This window comes from Halteromyces radiatus (genome assembly GCF_025201355.1).
Source record: "Halteromyces radiatus strain CBS 162.75 chromosome Unknown BX664scaffold_1, whole genome shotgun sequence".
NCBI classification, from domain to species: domain Eukaryota; kingdom Fungi; phylum Mucoromycota; class Mucoromycetes; order Mucorales; family Cunninghamellaceae; genus Halteromyces; species Halteromyces radiatus.
The window spans coordinates 4,076,209-4,091,089 of NW_026251687.1; the positions used below are offsets into that span (position 1 = coordinate 4,076,209).

The following is a 14,881-nucleotide window of genomic DNA, read 5'->3' on the forward strand; positions in this document are numbered from 1 at the left end:
GTATGAAATATCAATCTTTTTTTTTTTTGTATCTTTATTGGATGATTCAACGAATGATATTAAAAAATAAAAAAAGGAAGGTGAGTGTCAAGTTGATGATTATCACCAACGAAATGTATGAATATATATATGTTTGTGTGTGAATGAGTGTTTGGAATAAACTACATGATAAGATTGCTGTACATGATATATGATAAAAATAAGAATAATAATAATGATGTATATACTAAAAAAGAAAAACTACTATGATCTGTTCTTTAGCTAACTAGTAATATACTTCGCCATCGCCATCATCGTCGCCATCACCATCGTCTTCCCCATTGTCAAAGTAATTTTGTCCATAGTCATTGTCGTCCACCAAATCTTCTTCATCTTCATATTCTTCTTCTTCCACTTCTGCGTCACTACCTGCTGCTTTTTCGCCATCTTCTTCTTCATCTTCCTTATCTTCGTTAGCTTTATTGAGTAGTTCTTCAATTTGTCCAAAATCGTCTCTAGCTTGCTGTTTCCGTTCTATATTTGATAGAATAACATCAGTTCATTGATTCCCTCTCTATCTGCAATATCTTGTCTTCCACTTACTTTTCTTTGTTTTAGATGGATCCAAAATACTCTGTAATTCTTCAGGAAACATGTCCAAGTCTAAATTAAAGAAAAGATGAGTACCAAGTTTATCCTTTGATTTTTCTATTGACTTACTCGTTTTAATATCACGTAGTTTGCGTTTGTTATGGTTCGTTTGTTTGTATCGATCAGAATAACGTTCAATATCTATAATTAAAATAAAAGAAACATAAAGGTATTGATCCATATATGAGCTGCCGAAGTAAAAAAGAAAAAAAAAGCATCTAATGTTTTTTTTTTTTTTTTTTTTTTTCCGTGGTTTACCTTTTGGTGGAGGAGGCACTGTTAAGTAAAAAGGCGAATTTTTGATCCTTTCCAAATAATCCTTTCGTAACTGCCATTGTGTTTGTTCTACTGATGAGGGTTTGCGAGGCACAGGTACATCCATTTTCTATCATTTTCATTCAAAATAATAATAATAATTTGAGTACCAACAAAAAAAAAAAAAAAAAAAAAAAAAACTTACTGGAAACAAAGCAGTTTGAACATTGAAAAGACCATTGACCCCCACATCCTTTATCAAGTCAAAGGACATGAGTTGTTGCGCACCTGAACGATTAGCACCACCACCAAAACCACCACGGCCACCGCCAAAGCCTCCTCGTGACATGATCAATGGAGTATATGTAAGAAAGAAAAGAGAAAGATTCGAAATCTGGAAAGAAAAAAAAACATTTTCATCCATTCTCCGCTTTTTTTTTTTATCCTGCTGGCACACATACACACACAGACTAACTATATTAAATACAAAAACTTTATTTAAAAAGATGATTAAAATAAATAAATATATGATGATGACTAACAGTACAAAGAAGACCGTCTATCTTGACCATAGAGAAGATAATTAATGTACCCAACAGAATCATGAGTGTAAAAAGTTTTGCGATGATAAGGATTCAAAGACCCATCATTGCGTAAATCTATTGACGGTATCAGGATTGCTGATTGAAAGATCTACCAAAAGTAACTAAATTTCTAAAGGATTTTTCCGTGACATCAAAGGCAATTTTCGGATCAAATGAGTAACCAGCAGCTTCATATATATCAAAAAAATAAAAAAAAAATAAAGACGTTAACAGAATATATACATGATGGACGTTGATTCATCTATCTTACCCCAGATAAATGGACCTTTCCAAATAGATCTAAAAATATCCAAAGATTTTGTATTATTAGAGACAGGACCATCGGTTCAAATATTGGTACGAGGTTCGATAAATTGAAGATAAGCCAAGTTTGGATGTCGATTTTGTAACTGTTGAGTCAAGTAGAACCATGCTACTAAAGGATCATCATCATGCATGCCTAACCTTGAAATCCATAATAAGGGGTGAGACGAAAAGTACTTTATTCAGGATCAATCGCGGCAACCACAGGATCGAGAATTTGTAATGTAAATCTTGTTTCGTTTTCAATAGATCGTCCATAGATATCGATACGTTGATTGCTGTTTATATTATTGAATTAATCAATCAAATAACAATTAGCTTCATGAATCTCAACATCTAATTGGAATATAATTGATTAGTCATTTGTTTTTTAAACTATATTTGTTCTTACCATCAAATCCAGCCTTCATTGCATTTCTGGTAGCAGTAGCAAAATCATTCACAATGTTTTCGATTTCAGGAATAGTCAGTGCCTTGGGAATAGGAAACTTGTTGTCATCACTAGGAATAGAAATAGAAGATACAAGCATAAGAAGGACAGATGGGATGGCTTGACCTGTATATCAAATACTCTACTTGAAGAGACCTTGTGATGCCATGATCACCTGCTCCGGTTCGAATTAGAGGTGCAAGTATAATACGATGTTCAAGCGCATTGAATCCAACTTGAAGAGAGCCTCGGTTGAATTTGATATTGAATAAAAAAATGATGAAATGATTTGTAATGATAAAAAAAAAAAAAAAAAAAGGAAAGGGAAGGAAAAAGAAGAAGGGAAAAATGAATGACCAATTTATATATAATAATTTTCTTTCCAAAAAAAGAGAAAAGCCTTGTTTGATACTCCGCTTTTTTTTCGCTTTTTCTTTCCCTTCCTCTCTCCCTCTCACATATACTCCATGTTTACTCGTACTGATGAAAGTAAAAAAACCTTTGTTGAAAAAACTCGTCTTGAACGTCAAAAACGTGAACGTGAACGATTAGACCAACAGATTCTCCTGAAACAAACTCAAGCTGTATTAATTCTTCAACGATGGTGGCGACGCCAGTCTCAAGTTGCTCCTATTTGGTCTTACTGGGATTCTGAATATAATGTTACAACCACAACATTATTGGATGCCTATTCTATAGTCGGTCAGTATTGTTTTTTTAGTCGACGGCAAGCTCCTGGTTCTATTCGTTTGGCCAAGATATGTCGAATCCTTACTACAAAGTATACCCATAACTCAGTCCAGCTACCATTCTATACCCTATTGACCGATAAACGTTATCAACAAAATACCAGACGTTATATTGAGGTGATCATGAATCAATGCTTACAACACATTTGTACCAGCAACGTTGGTGACCAACAACAACTTTATTTGACTGGCCCTGAACTAACGACATTGCTCTACTACTTGAATCCTACCTCGTACAAACCAATACAACAACAATTGGATTCAGAATATACTATTGGTAGACTACCAGATACAGCACTTTGTATATTACAATCTACACTCAAGATTTTTTTTGATGATAATAATCATGGTGGTATGTTACGCGAGGCATGCATGACGCGAGTGGAAAGACTGGTGAAACTGGAAAAACGATTCAAGCAACGTAGCAAACCTCTAGACAAGGAAGGCAATAAAATGGCAAACGGTATCAAACTATGGTTAACTACAGTGACACGGATTTGTTTGTTTCCTTTGGAGCACGCAAGTGATTCTTCTTGGATGAATTGGGCAGCAACACATTTTTGGACTTCCATTCTGACTGTACCTCTTTTGACTCAACTTGTCTCTTCGATGGTATTTGATCTTTTACAACGGTGGGCACTTGGCGCTATTCATCCTTTCATATCATCATCGAACAAATCTAATTCATCCTCGACAATGGTTACCTTGGTAGGTGGTAATGGTTACTTATTTCTGATGGCGAATTTGGTGGACCTGTACAAGGACAAGATGATGGATCAACATGATATTGCTTACCAATTGATGAATACTGTTATTCATTTGGTTTCTTTGGCATCTCCTTTTTATTCTGATCGACAACGACAACCCTATTCCCATTATCATCCTATTTTCAAATGGTCACGTAGTCCCTGGGGTGATACACTCGATGCCGCGGTATTTGAACTGGTGATTCAAGATCAATTGACAACTCTTTGGTCAAGACAGTTTATGGATCAACTCTTAGAACCTATTCTCAAGTTCCAAGTTACTTCTTCTTCTTCTACTACTATATCACCAACAACAACAATGACGACGACTTCAAGTACAACAAAATCAAACAAGATCATGATGAACACTAAAAACTTTTTACCTGTTAAAAAGAAGAATGGTCAAAATGTTAGTAAAATCGTCACCAAGGATATGGCTGAATTCTCAATCAATACTCAACTGATATTCTCAATGTATTCACAACTTGGTAATATGTTCACTCAACAAAAGAAGATTATTTTGGCACGAATCGCATTTACACCTGGATTAATGTCTCAACTTTGGACGGTGATGAATCATTTTGGACCTCAAGGCAATATGGTGATCTATCTTGATGCTGCAAGAAAAAGCGCTGCTGATCTTGAAAAAGAACCTCTGATCGATGTATTAAGGGTCTTTTGTGAAGCTTGTTCTTTGGTTTTTTTGTAAGTACCAAAAAAAAAAAAAAGATTGATGTAATGAAACATAGTATATATACTGAATTGATATCTCGTATTATGATAATTAGGACATTGGATGACATTGATATATTCCAAAATGAAACACCTTTTTCTCTTATTGATTTACAAGCTTTGGGTCGATTCTTGAACACATTTTACTTTGCATTAGTACAACAACCATCAAAGATAGTGGATGCGACAGATCATTCAAACAACATATTACAATCACATATGGCAGCAAAACGATTATTACTTCAACTTTATGACTTGGATAATCGACGTCGATTTTGTCCTCCGGATCATTGGCTACTTGTATCAGATCCTATGATAAGCAAGCAATCTCTTTTACGATTCCTTTTCAGCTCTTCCTCTTCCAAAGATGATTCTCCTGAAGCGTCTCAATTTTTGACTCAAGTTCGACAAGGCGATATGGTATCAACAAGGATTCTACAATTGATGCCTCACACCATTCCATTCAAGACAAGATTGCATATTTTTCGAGATTGGATCCAATTGGACAGATCAACCATCACGCGCCATGCATCTCATGCAGTGACGATACGACGACAACATGTACTTGAAGATGGATTACGCGCTCTTTCTCGGTTACCATCAGAAGTTTTGAAAGGTGTCATCCGGGTGTCTTTTGTGAATGAATTAGGGATAGAAGAAGCAGGGATTGATCAAGGTGGTCCCTTCAAAGGTAAATTAGAAAAAAAAAAAAAAGAACGATATTGGTGAATCGGATATTCATCTATATTTTTGTGATATAGATTTTGTTACTCTTTTAGTATCTGAAGTATTCAAGCCTGAATATGGATTATTCTCTTGTACTACGGAAACAAACCTTTTTTATCCTGCAACTACATCCTCTTTATTTGGGTCAAATCATCTTCAACTTTTTGAATTTATTGGCAAAGTAAGAGAAATGAATGGAAGATAATTTTTGTGTGTATGTGTGTGTAATATTGAATGATGCTTATGCCGATATTATTTATATCCTATTGTAGATGATTGGAAAAGCTATTTATGAAGGAATACTGCTTGATTGTCAATTTGCTGGTTTTATCTTGTCCAAGATATTAGGAAGAAATGTGTTTTTGGAGGCACTACAAGAACTTGATGAAGATGTTTGGCGTAACCTGATTTTTTTGAAACATTATGAAGGTAAGATACTATTATCAACGATACAGGTAATAATTGTTTTCTTTTTTTATTGATTTTTTTTTTTTTTTTTTTATTTAGGCGATGTTGAAGATTTGGGATTGACTTTTGCTACAGATGAAAGATCCTTGGATACTGTTGTGACAAGGGAACTAAAATATGTAAGCGATGGTTAAAATCATATCTTCTTTTTTTATCAAAATTGATTTTTTTTTTTTGGTGGTTTATCAGCATGGGCAACAAATAACAGTGACCAATGAAAACAAATTGGAATACGTTTATTTGATGGCAGACTTCAAGCTCAATCAACAAGCTCGAGAACAAACAAGAGCATTTATTCAAGGATTTCGCTCAATTATATCTGCTGGGTGGATCAAGGTATTTGCACCTCCAGAGTTACAAAGGTACAAAGGTGAATCATCATAAAAGAAAAGGAACTCATCAAGAAATATGATTTTTTTTTATTTGAATAGGGTGATTTCCGGTGAAGATATGGATTTCGGTAAGGAAACAAATATTTAATTCATCCCTTTTTTTGTTGAATAACATGGATTTTCTACAGATGTTCCAGATCTTCGACGACATACACAATATCAAAATGGGTACTTTGATCAACATCCTATTATCAAGTTATTGTGGCAAATTGTACAAGACTTCCCATCCAATGAAAAAAGGGCTTTTTTGAAGTTTGTGACCAGTTGTCCAAAGGTAAAAAAAAAAAAAAGTCCTCTCATTACCTTTATGCAATGCAATTCACTTCTTTATTTGTTTGTTTGTTCATGATATTTGTTGAACATCAAGCCTCCTTTAGGTGGTTTCAGCTATCTCCAGCCTCCTTTTACAATCCGCATGGTCTCAACCAATGAACAATCCATAGAAGGTATGGGCTTAGTTCGAGCGATGTTGAAACTAAACACTGGTGCCGATAAATCTGGAAGATTACCAAGTAGCTCAACATGGTAAAGGAAAAGAAATAATATATCATCTTGGATTTGAAGATTGACTCATTTTTTTTTCTCTTATTGAATTGAATAGTTTTAATTTACTCAAATTACCTGGTAAGGAAGGAATAATACATCATGTTGATGATTCTTTTTTTTTTTTCTGTCTCACTCATTCATTCACTGCATAACGAATAGCATATACCAAGAAGTCCTTATTACGTGAAAAACTTTGTTATGGTAAACCAAAAAAAAAAAAAAGATAATGATGACAACAAAATGACAAAAAAAAAAAAGGATTATCAACTAATTTTTTTTCTTTATGTGATTGTTTTTATTTGATCTATATAGCCATCCATTCAAATACCGGATTCGAGTTAAGCTAAGATATTCGATCACTGAATGATGGTAGTTTGACAATAGTTTAGTGGTAGTTTAGTGATAGGTGATCATCGATTATCGATGATGATGTATAATAATATAAATAAAAAGAGGAGGGGATTATTTACTATTGATGTATATACATGTTATATGTTATAATTGCTTAGACAAACGAGATGATCGACGTCGATAAGGATGGATAGCGCGATGATGTATCAAAGGATTACTTGCTGGGTCAGCATCGAAAACCAACCCATGAATGGCTGTCACCATAATGAACAGAATCAAAAAGGACCAAATAAATTTAAAGTTGTTTGGCATTGTATCCAATTAGGTTAATAAAAAAGAAAAAAAAAAGAAAGAGAGATAAGAAGAATATGAAAAGAAAAAGAAAAGAGAAGGGGATTAAGGATGACAAAGTTATTCAACGAAAAATGTATTGGTAGCATGTGGATGGAAATGTATTTATTTTTTTATTTTACCGGTTGGAACCCTTTTTACAAATGTGGCAGCACTAAAATAATAATAATAATAATAAAAAAAAAAAAGAAAAGAATTAGCAAAATGTACTCATTACCGTTACATAATACGCCCCAAAACAAAAGAATTATATTTCATGGAATGAATCATCAATGATTGCTTTTTTTATTTCATTATAATACAAGTTGATAAAGAAACAAAACTGTCTAAAACTAGACTAAAATTCTATTCTAAATGTTGATCAAAATAATAACTAAATATAGGGGGGATGTAAGAGATACGATAAACCATTGTTCGTCACAAATATTTTTGATATAAAATATAAACTAATAAAGTGATGCATAATCCAATCAAGGTATCAAGCCATAATGGAGGTGCGGATGTTCGTCGTCTTGTCGTTGGCGCTAATACTGGTGATGATGATGTTGACGATGGTGATGATAGCGATGGTGATTCCTTCTTCGTGGTTGTCTTTGAAATCATTTTTCTGTTACCGCTTGGAAGCATCACAGACGATGATGATGATGATGATGATGATAGTCGTGTTGATATTACTGTGGAAGAAGAATCTGAGGATCCTATTATATTAGATGTGTCATAATGAGTTATTGCGGAAGTAGATGATGATGATGATGATGATGTATTATAAGGTTTGTCGTCAATATCTGTAGCGGTGAATGTAAAAGAAGGCAAGTCATCATCGGTATGTCGTACTGGTTTTTTTGGTATAGATGAATCGTCTTGAATAATGATATCACTGTTTTTCATTTTACATACATCACATCGCCAATCTTTTGATCTAAAAATAAATAATAATAATAATAATAATAATAATAATAATAATAATAATAATAAAAAGGTTGTTTTTAGTATGAATTGTCACTGTATATCAGTCGGCTTACATTTTTGCTAATCTTTGTCTTTCATCTTTTGGGTAGTCCAATCCACCTACTGCACCTTTCGCACTTGTAGGGAAAAACCCCATAATGGCTAATAATACAGTTCGTACTACAGTATAAATAATAACAAAAAAAAAAATAAAATAAAAAATAAAAATAAAAAAAGTCAGAATTTATAGTATACGCACGTCAAAAAAGATAAATGATGAATAATGTTATCACTTACTTCCCCAAGCTGGTTGCCAAAATTCAGGATGATGATCTGTGATACTGAGACAGACTTTGGTATTAAGTTCAAACCGACCGTTGGGCTAAATCAAATATAAATAATATCAGTTTTTTTTAATTCCAACTAAGTATAGTTACTTTTTGTTTGAATACTTGCCGTCAAAAAGATCAATTGTGGTGGTTTGAAAGGGTATTCAGCAGGTAAAAGAATACGTCCATGATATCTAATAATAATAATAAAAGAAAGTGGGTTCATATTAATAGTTTTTAATAGTGTATATATCCACTTACCTTCCACCTTCAAACTCAGTATCAACAGGACCACTAACGGTAAAATGCCATTCAAATATATCGTCCTAGAGTAAAAGAAAAGAAAAGTCATTTACCACAATAAAATAATACTATTGTTTATTTTCAACAAAAAAAAGAACTTACTTCTAAAGGATGACCTTCATATTCATTGGTTTGTTCCTTGGCCAACTCTTTTGCCTCTTGTAATATTCGTTTTACAGCTACCAAAGAAACATAAAGACAAATAAATATATATCAAACTCAAATATTTCTATTACTTCATCATACCAGAGTTTTTGTAGTTATAAGACGGAGGCATTAATGTTTAAAAGTAATGTGCTGAAAGATAAGAAGAATAAGAGAAAACAGGAGGCAGGAATAAAGAGAAGGAAAATAAAAAAAAAAAAATAAAAAGAAAAAAAAAAGAAAAGGCGGTAGCTGAAACCTAGAATGTTCATGTAAAGACCCCTAATGAGACAAGATTTATTATTGTTTGAAGGGAACAGAAAGCATAATATGTAAATAAAAACACATCTAGAATAGAAAAATGTAAATATTCTATTTTGCTAGCTAATGAAAGATGAAGATATCAAAAAAGAAAAAAAAAAAAAACAAAAAAGGTATGATCATCATTCATCAATCACCTTCAAGTAATGCAATAAAGTGTAGAATCCATAGATCCAAATGAAGACTCTTAATTGAACAAAAATCAATCATCCATCACGAAGTTTCCGAAGAGTTTTTATATAGTCAGCAATGTATTCTGAATTCCTTGTCAATTCATAAATCTTTACAGCGTTTCTAAACCTATCACATTAAAAATAAATAAATAAAAAAAAAATAGTCAATCACTTATATCATTCTTTTTTTTTAAAAAGTTCAACAATTACCATTCTTTCTCTGATACTTGTCCTTTTTTACCAGGTCGTCGTGGAGCTGCCATGATTTGATCCCGCATACTGGTAATCACCATTTGAAATGTTTCATCAACATTATCCTTGTCTGATGATGTACACAAGTGTTTGCTAAATGGTAAAAAGTAGAGATTAAGATTTTCTTCACCATCACCTTGTTCTTGATAACCTGGTAATATCTTGCCAAGAGACCCAATTCCTATCAAATCAAATGGACATGAATATTTTATTTTCGCTAATCTTTTCAATTTTTTTTTTTTTTTTTTTTTTTTTTTTTACCTTTGGTTTTCAATTGGGATTCATAAAATGAATTAGTAAGAATAGATTGCATAGTTTTGTACTTGGATAATGTAAAGTCTTCATTTTGGCACTTGTTGCATATAAACACTAAATAAAAAGGATATGAGTTTACCAATCATCATCATTGTATTTCTTTTTTATTTTATTTTACCAATATCAGAATAGTAATTCATATCATGGTGAGTTTGACCAAAATTGCTAGGAGGAATCAGTGGAAAATCAGGTAGATGAAATTTGAGCATTTCTGCACGTTGAAGACACCGTATCATTTCAACATCAATATCAGTGCCAGTGAGAACTACCATGACCACATTACATACAGATAAAAGAAACACTAGATTATATAATGCCTATATATATAAAATAAAATACATAAATATAAACATCAATACCTCTTTTTTTTTTTATATATATACCTCCATTTCTAACCACAAGTCTAGAGATAATCCATCTGTCAAATGATGTCGAATTGCTTTTTCCAATACAGACCAACAGAGAATGGGCTATGGCAAGAGATAGTGGATTAATTAAATATTTATAACGAATTATTTTTATTTTTATTTTTATTATTTTACCTCTGTATCCAAAAGAATCATTCTTTCAGGACATATATACATATCAATGCCTGATGTTTTATGACCATGAGCTAGAAACAAATCCTTTGATTGTGTCGGAAAGGCCTAATCCAAAAAATAATATAACTTATATTATTCAATTATATTTTTTTAAGAATAACTTACATTTGTTGATTGTTCTGTAAAAGAAGAAAGAATAGTTGATTTGCCAACACCTTGCTGTCCAACTATGCCAACCACAAAGTGACCAGGACTATCTGTTAAAACCTTATTAATGCTTTCAGTATGAAACTGTTCACCACGTCGGAAAAATGGTATATAAGAAGTACGTGATTTCCTTTCTTCTTCTTCTTGTTGTTGTTGTATTGTTGTTGTTGAAGTATCATTATCTTCCCAATTGGACGATATTGTTGTTTGTTGTTTTTTCACAGAAGGTCGAAAAGTTGAATGTTGTTGTTGAATGACCGGAGTAGTTGCTTGTAATACTTTAATATTCGTTTTTGATTTCTCAGGATTATATAAAGCTTGTCGAGTTGTTTCTCCTTTCACATTTCTACGTTCAAGTATCATAGGTCCCTGACTAGAAGGTTCATGCTAAATTAAAGCAAAAAAATAAAATAAAAATAAATCATATTTTCTTTTTTTCCTCTTTTTCCCTATTTCATTCACCATTACCTTTTCAACATCTCTACGATAAGAATCGCGTGTTCTTCTATAAGATTTCATATCAGGCTTGTCATCAATAAGAATAAAGATGGAGAAGCGAAGGAAAATGGGTCAAGAGAAACGAAAGGAAAAAAGAAAAAATAATAAAAATTTGTGTGCTCATTGATTTTTTTGACGGGATTTGAAAACAGTCCATCCATAAAACTGAAGTGACAATCCATATCATGCATCATTGACCTAACTTTGATCGTTCTCTTTTTTTTTATTATTGACTAATAGTTACTACTAATATAGGATATTGAATATTATTATTAGTCTTATTTCGTTTAATCATACATTATGTATCAATGATATTTGATAAAATGAATGATTGATTGGATGGTTTAATATTTAACATTTTCATGCATAACATCTAAAAAGAGTATACAATTGTCAAAGACAAAACCAAGACAAAATCTCTAATCACACAGTCAATTGAAAAATAAAAATAATTTGTTACTAAAATGAACAAAGTCAGAATGGATGAATCAACTCAATTTAAAATATAGTAGTTTGTCAAGGGTATTAAATCTTTAATCCCATTGAAATTATCTTTGAAAGGAAATAAACTGTAAATAATATCTGATTATTATTAAATAAGAAAGACAATGATTAATAAATAACAAATCTATTGTATTAGGTATAATGAAATATATATAAACGCGTTTTCATTTTATTTATTTGAACAAAGGAAAATATAATATATATATTTGACACACAGGGTTCCAGAAGAGATGAGAGAATTTTGTTTAAGAAAGGCCAAGTTTCAGTAAGAGGCGCGGCTCACTCACATTTTTTGTCCACACGTACGCACTCTAAGTGGATGGAAAATGAATTTGAATAGCCGAAGAAAAAATTCAAGGACTTTCTTTTTTTGTTTCTTTTTTTTTTTCTCTCTTTCACCTTTTTTTTTTTTTTTTTTTCTTCTTCCTTCTTTTATCATAACCCTATAACAAAAAAAGAACATACAACGAAACTTTGACGCTTGCTTCTTCTTTTTTTTTTTTGTGTTCTTTTTCTTCCTTCCATCTACACCAATTATTCCCGCAACTTCTCTTCTTACACGCGCGACCTTTTTTTTCTTTCTTTTCTTTTTTTTTTTTTCACTTACATTGAATCTTCCTTCACGCTTTTTTTTTTAACTCTCACGCCACCAATAACAAAACAACAACAACAACAACAACAATAATAACAACACTTCATTTTTGAATATCTTTTTCTCCCGTTTTCTATTCTTGTTCTTCTTTAATTCTTCACTCTCTTTTTTTCTCTTGACTTTTTACACCTTGAATTTTATTATCAACGTAAGTAATGGAACGAAACAAAAAAAAGGAAAAGAATGCATACAATCGGTTTAATTGATGGAATCAATTGCGCAGCCAAAGCCATGTTGGGATAAAAAGATGTCATTTAATCTATATTTGGAATAACCTTCATGTTTTATATTATTTTTTCTAGATACATCATGTCTCAACCTCACGAATCTGAACAATACTCCAATGATCACGATCAATATGACCAACAACATTTCGATGAAGATGGCCAACTAACTCTTCGCGCTTTGGTGTCTACTAAGGAAGCTGGTGTCATTATTGGCAAAGGTAAATGAAAAATAAGGAATGAAAAGAGAGATGATCGGACTATATCACTCACATGGTATGTGTCATTTTGATAGCTGGTAAAAATGTCGCTGAATTACGTGATGCTACTGGTGTCAAGGCTGGTGTTTCCAAAGTCGTTCAAGGTATTCATGACCGTGTTTTGACTGTTTCTGGAACACTTGAAGGTGTTGCCAAGGTAAGTGATTTCTTAATAGATACAGATTAGGATATTTATAACTCATTTTTATATTATTAGGCTTATTCTTTGATGGCACGCACTTTGTTGGAAAACCCTATCTCAACAACATCTACTGTTTCTATGTCTCTCGGTGGTAATAATGTTGTTGATCATTCTTTGGCGACAATTCGTTTATTGATTTCCCATAACTTGATGGGCACTGTGATTGGACGCCAAGGTGCTAAGATTAAACATATTCAGGATACTACTGGTGTTCGTATGGTTGCATCCAAGACTTTATTACCTCAAAGTACTGAAAGGGTGGTTGAAGTACGTGGTTCTGTCGAAGCCATTCAAGCGGCCATTATGGATATTGGACAATGTTTGATGGAAGACAAGGAAAGGGCGTATGGTACTATCTTATACAATCCTACCAAAGTAGTTGCTAGTGGTGCTCATGGCAACGAACATCGTCGATCTTCAATCACACGTACTGGAAATGGATCCGATTTTAGCAGTGATTTTATGGGTGGATTTTCAGGAGCAGGCTCTGTAGGTGGCAGCAACTCTCGTCGTATGTCTACTGCATCTCAATCCAACAGCAACTTTTTCAACAATCCTAACATTCGTACTCAACATATCTCTATCCCAAGTGACATGGTAGGTTGTATTATAGGTAAAGGAGGTAGCAAGATCTCTGAAATCCGTCAATTATCTGGTTCTCGTATTTCCATTGCCAAGGTCCCTCATGATGATACTGGTGAACGAATGTTTACTATCCAAGGTACTCCTGAATCTAATGAACGTGCATTGTTCTTACTCTATGGTCAACTTGAAACTGAAAAGGAACGTCGTTTGAAGGGTGTCAAGGAAAGCGAAGGTGAAAATGGTTTTGATCAAGAACAACAATCACAACAACAACAGCAACCACAACAACAACAACCACAACAACAACAACCACAACAACAACAACAGCAACAACAACAACAGCCTTTGGAACAAGATATCGTCCAACCATAAGGTTCTAATTTGGCGGCGTAACCTACATAGTTTATATTCTCCATCTTTCTCTCTCTTCCTTTTCACTCTCTCTTTATTTTATTGTTTATTTTATCTATTCTATTACTTTCACCTTCCCTTCAACCATCATTTACATTTTTATATATAAATATTTTGAATTGATTTTTTTTTCTTCTTTTATATTTGCTCTATGATTTTCCCCTGTTCTTTCCATTCTTTTTACATATCTATAAATTGATCGTCATTTTGAATAATAAAGCAAATGGGTATTAGTGCTATCTCTCTCTCTCTCTCTATCTTTTTTTTTTTTTTTTTTTTTTTATCAATGTGGGTCAACATTGTTTTGGATTTTTGAATTTAGTCATCTTACTAGGAAATATCTTTTATATCATCAATATCAAACAGTATCCATCAGTGGTCATTTGTTCTCACGGATCGCCCTTCGTCATCCATCATCACATAAATCTTTGATTTCCAACAGAGGGTTTCATTAGAATAAGATGTAGTACATTTATCATCATCAAGAAAAAAAAAAAAAACAAAAAAAAAAAAAAAAACAGATGCTAAAGACTCCAAGTGAGAGTAGAAATTTTATTGGAATATGATAAAAATGAGGCATGATGAACATAAAATAAAAATAAATAAATAAAAGAAGATCATAAGTATATCGGAATCCTTGTCAAAGCGAGACCATTGATATAATGTTTGAGCCTGATCCACAATATATTGGTCCAGTGAATTTCATTTGGTTGTCCATAACGGTAGG

General features: G+C 32.6%; 6 protein-coding genes across 6 annotated transcripts; 2 read left to right on the top strand and 4 right to left on the bottom strand.

The window, feature by feature from the left end:
• Nucleotides 1-3: 3 nt before the first annotated feature.
• Nucleotides 4-1,245, bottom strand: BX664DRAFT_322758 (DNA-directed RNA polymerase III, subunit Rpc31). Its single transcript, XM_051543557.1, has 5 exons — nt 1,091-1,245; nt 889-1,015; nt 700-771; nt 583-642; nt 4-513 (listed from the first exon to the last, which is right to left on the bottom strand). Exons 1-5 carry the CDS (start codon nt 1,232-1,234, stop codon nt 266-268), a joined length of 651 nt encoding a protein of 216 aa, XP_051405631.1. The 5' UTR covers nt 1,235-1,245; the 3' UTR covers nt 4-265.
• Nucleotides 1,246-1,436: 191 nt separating this feature from the next.
• BX664DRAFT_382497 (uncharacterized protein) lies at nt 1,437-2,540 on the bottom strand. The gene is made up of 3 exons (XM_051549050.1): nt 2,185-2,540; nt 1,971-2,071; nt 1,437-1,657 (listed from the first exon to the last, which is right to left on the bottom strand). Exons 1-3 carry the CDS (start codon nt 2,321-2,323, stop codon nt 1,592-1,594), a joined length of 306 nt encoding a protein of 101 aa, XP_051405632.1. The 5' UTR covers nt 2,324-2,540; the 3' UTR covers nt 1,437-1,591.
• A 125-nt stretch (nt 2,541-2,665) lies between these two features.
• On the top strand, nt 2,666-7,098 carry BX664DRAFT_322764 (uncharacterized protein). Its single transcript, XM_051543558.1, has 12 exons — nt 2,666-4,423; nt 4,507-5,141; nt 5,212-5,357; nt 5,449-5,605; nt 5,684-5,763; nt 5,834-6,006; nt 6,076-6,104; nt 6,165-6,310; nt 6,404-6,561; nt 6,638-6,660; nt 6,742-6,783; nt 6,895-7,098. Exons 1-12 carry the CDS (start codon nt 2,691-2,693, stop codon nt 6,927-6,929), a joined length of 3,357 nt encoding a protein of 1,118 aa, XP_051405633.1. The 5' UTR covers nt 2,666-2,690; the 3' UTR covers nt 6,930-7,098.
• A 448-nt stretch (nt 7,099-7,546) lies between these two features.
• BX664DRAFT_322766 (non-canonical ubiquitin conjugating enzyme 1) lies at nt 7,547-9,294 on the bottom strand. The gene is made up of 7 exons (XM_051543559.1): nt 9,111-9,294; nt 8,967-9,043; nt 8,823-8,887; nt 8,689-8,755; nt 8,530-8,614; nt 8,307-8,412; nt 7,547-8,203 (listed from the first exon to the last, which is right to left on the bottom strand). The coding sequence occupies exons 1-7, from the start codon at nt 9,139-9,141 to the stop codon at nt 7,702-7,704; spliced, it is 933 nt and encodes a 310-aa protein (XP_051405634.1). The 5' UTR covers nt 9,142-9,294; the 3' UTR covers nt 7,547-7,701.
• A 150-nt stretch (nt 9,295-9,444) lies between these two features.
• On the bottom strand, nt 9,445-11,385 carry BX664DRAFT_382500 (uncharacterized protein). The gene is made up of 8 exons (XM_051549051.1): nt 11,287-11,385; nt 10,777-11,205; nt 10,612-10,716; nt 10,453-10,539; nt 10,188-10,386; nt 10,016-10,123; nt 9,713-9,935; nt 9,445-9,629 (listed from the first exon to the last, which is right to left on the bottom strand). Exons 1-8 carry the CDS (start codon nt 11,335-11,337, stop codon nt 9,536-9,538), a joined length of 1,296 nt encoding a protein of 431 aa, XP_051405635.1. The 5' UTR covers nt 11,338-11,385; the 3' UTR covers nt 9,445-9,535.
• Nucleotides 11,386-12,409: 1,024 nt separating this feature from the next.
• BX664DRAFT_322771 (uncharacterized protein) lies at nt 12,410-14,405 on the top strand. Its single transcript, XM_051543560.1, is given in 5 exon segments — nt 12,410-12,620; nt 12,775-12,917; nt 12,992-13,113; nt 13,174-14,059; nt 14,075-14,405. The coding sequence occupies 4 exon segments, from the start codon at nt 12,782-12,784 to the stop codon at nt 14,113-14,115; spliced, it is 1,185 nt and encodes a 394-aa protein (XP_051405636.1). The 5' UTR covers nt 12,410-12,620; nt 12,775-12,781; the 3' UTR covers nt 14,116-14,405.
• Nucleotides 14,406-14,881: the final 476 nt, after the last annotated feature.

Excerpts from the sequence above, each read along its gene's own strand:
- BX664DRAFT_322758 (XM_051543557.1), bottom strand. The coding sequence starts at position 1,234 with ATGTCACGAGGAGGCTTTGGCGGTGGCCGTGGTGGTTTTGGTGGTGGT. Across the intron at positions 1,016-1,090 it reads TTCAAACTGCTTTGTTTCCA|AAAATGGATGTACCTGTGCC; the intron begins GTAAGTTTTTTT and ends TGAAAATGATAG. Across the intron at positions 772-888 it reads AGTGCCTCCTCCACCAAAAG|ATATTGAACGTTATTCTGAT; the intron begins GTAAACCACGGA and ends TTTTAATTATAG.
- BX664DRAFT_382497 (XM_051549050.1), bottom strand. The coding sequence starts at position 2,323 with ATGCTTGTATCTTCTATTTCTATTCCTAGTGATGACAACAAGTTTCCT. Across the intron at positions 2,072-2,184 it reads AATGAAGGCTGGATTTGATG|CAATCAACGTATCGATATCT; the intron begins GTAAGAACAAAT and ends TAATATAAACAG. Across the intron at positions 1,658-1,970 it reads CGCGATTGATCCTGAATAAA|CTGCTGGTTACTCATTTGAT; the intron begins GTACTTTTCGTC and ends ATATATATGAAG.
- BX664DRAFT_322764 (XM_051543558.1), top strand. The coding sequence starts at position 2,691 with ATGTTTACTCGTACTGATGAAAGTAAAAAAACCTTTGTTGAAAAAACT. Across the intron at positions 5,142-5,211 it reads TCAAGGTGGTCCCTTCAAAG|ATTTTGTTACTCTTTTAGTA; the intron begins GTAAATTAGAAA and ends TTTGTGATATAG. Across the intron at positions 6,105-6,164 it reads CGGTGAAGATATGGATTTCG|ATGTTCCAGATCTTCGACGA; the intron begins GTAAGGAAACAA and ends GATTTTCTACAG.
- BX664DRAFT_322766 (XM_051543559.1), bottom strand. The coding sequence starts at position 9,141 with ATGCCTCCGTCTTATAACTACAAAAACTCTG. Across the intron at positions 8,888-8,966 it reads ATGAAGGTCATCCTTTAGAA|GACGATATATTTGAATGGCA; the intron begins GTAAGTTCTTTT and ends CTTTTACTCTAG. Across the intron at positions 8,204-8,306 it reads AGACAAAGATTAGCAAAAAT|ATCAAAAGATTGGCGATGTG; the intron begins GTAAGCCGACTG and ends ATTTATTTTTAG.
- BX664DRAFT_382500 (XM_051549051.1), bottom strand. The coding sequence starts at position 11,337 with ATGAAATCTTATAGAAGAACACGCGATTCTTATCGTAGAGATGTTGAA. Across the intron at positions 10,540-10,611 it reads TGATTCTTTTGGATACAGAG|CCCATTCTCTGTTGGTCTGT; the intron begins GTAAAATAATAA and ends CTCTTGCCATAG. Across the intron at positions 10,387-10,452 it reads ACTTGTGGTTAGAAATGGAG|GCATTATATAATCTAGTGTT; the intron begins GTATATATATAA and ends TTATATATATAG.
- BX664DRAFT_322771 (XM_051543560.1), top strand. The coding sequence starts at position 12,782 with ATGTCTCAACCTCACGAATCTGAACAATACTCCAATGATCACGATCAA. Across the intron at positions 12,918-12,991 it reads TGGTGTCATTATTGGCAAAG|CTGGTAAAAATGTCGCTGAA; the intron begins GTAAATGAAAAA and ends TCATTTTGATAG. Across the intron at positions 13,114-13,173 it reads CACTTGAAGGTGTTGCCAAG|GCTTATTCTTTGATGGCACG; the intron begins GTAAGTGATTTC and ends TTATATTATTAG.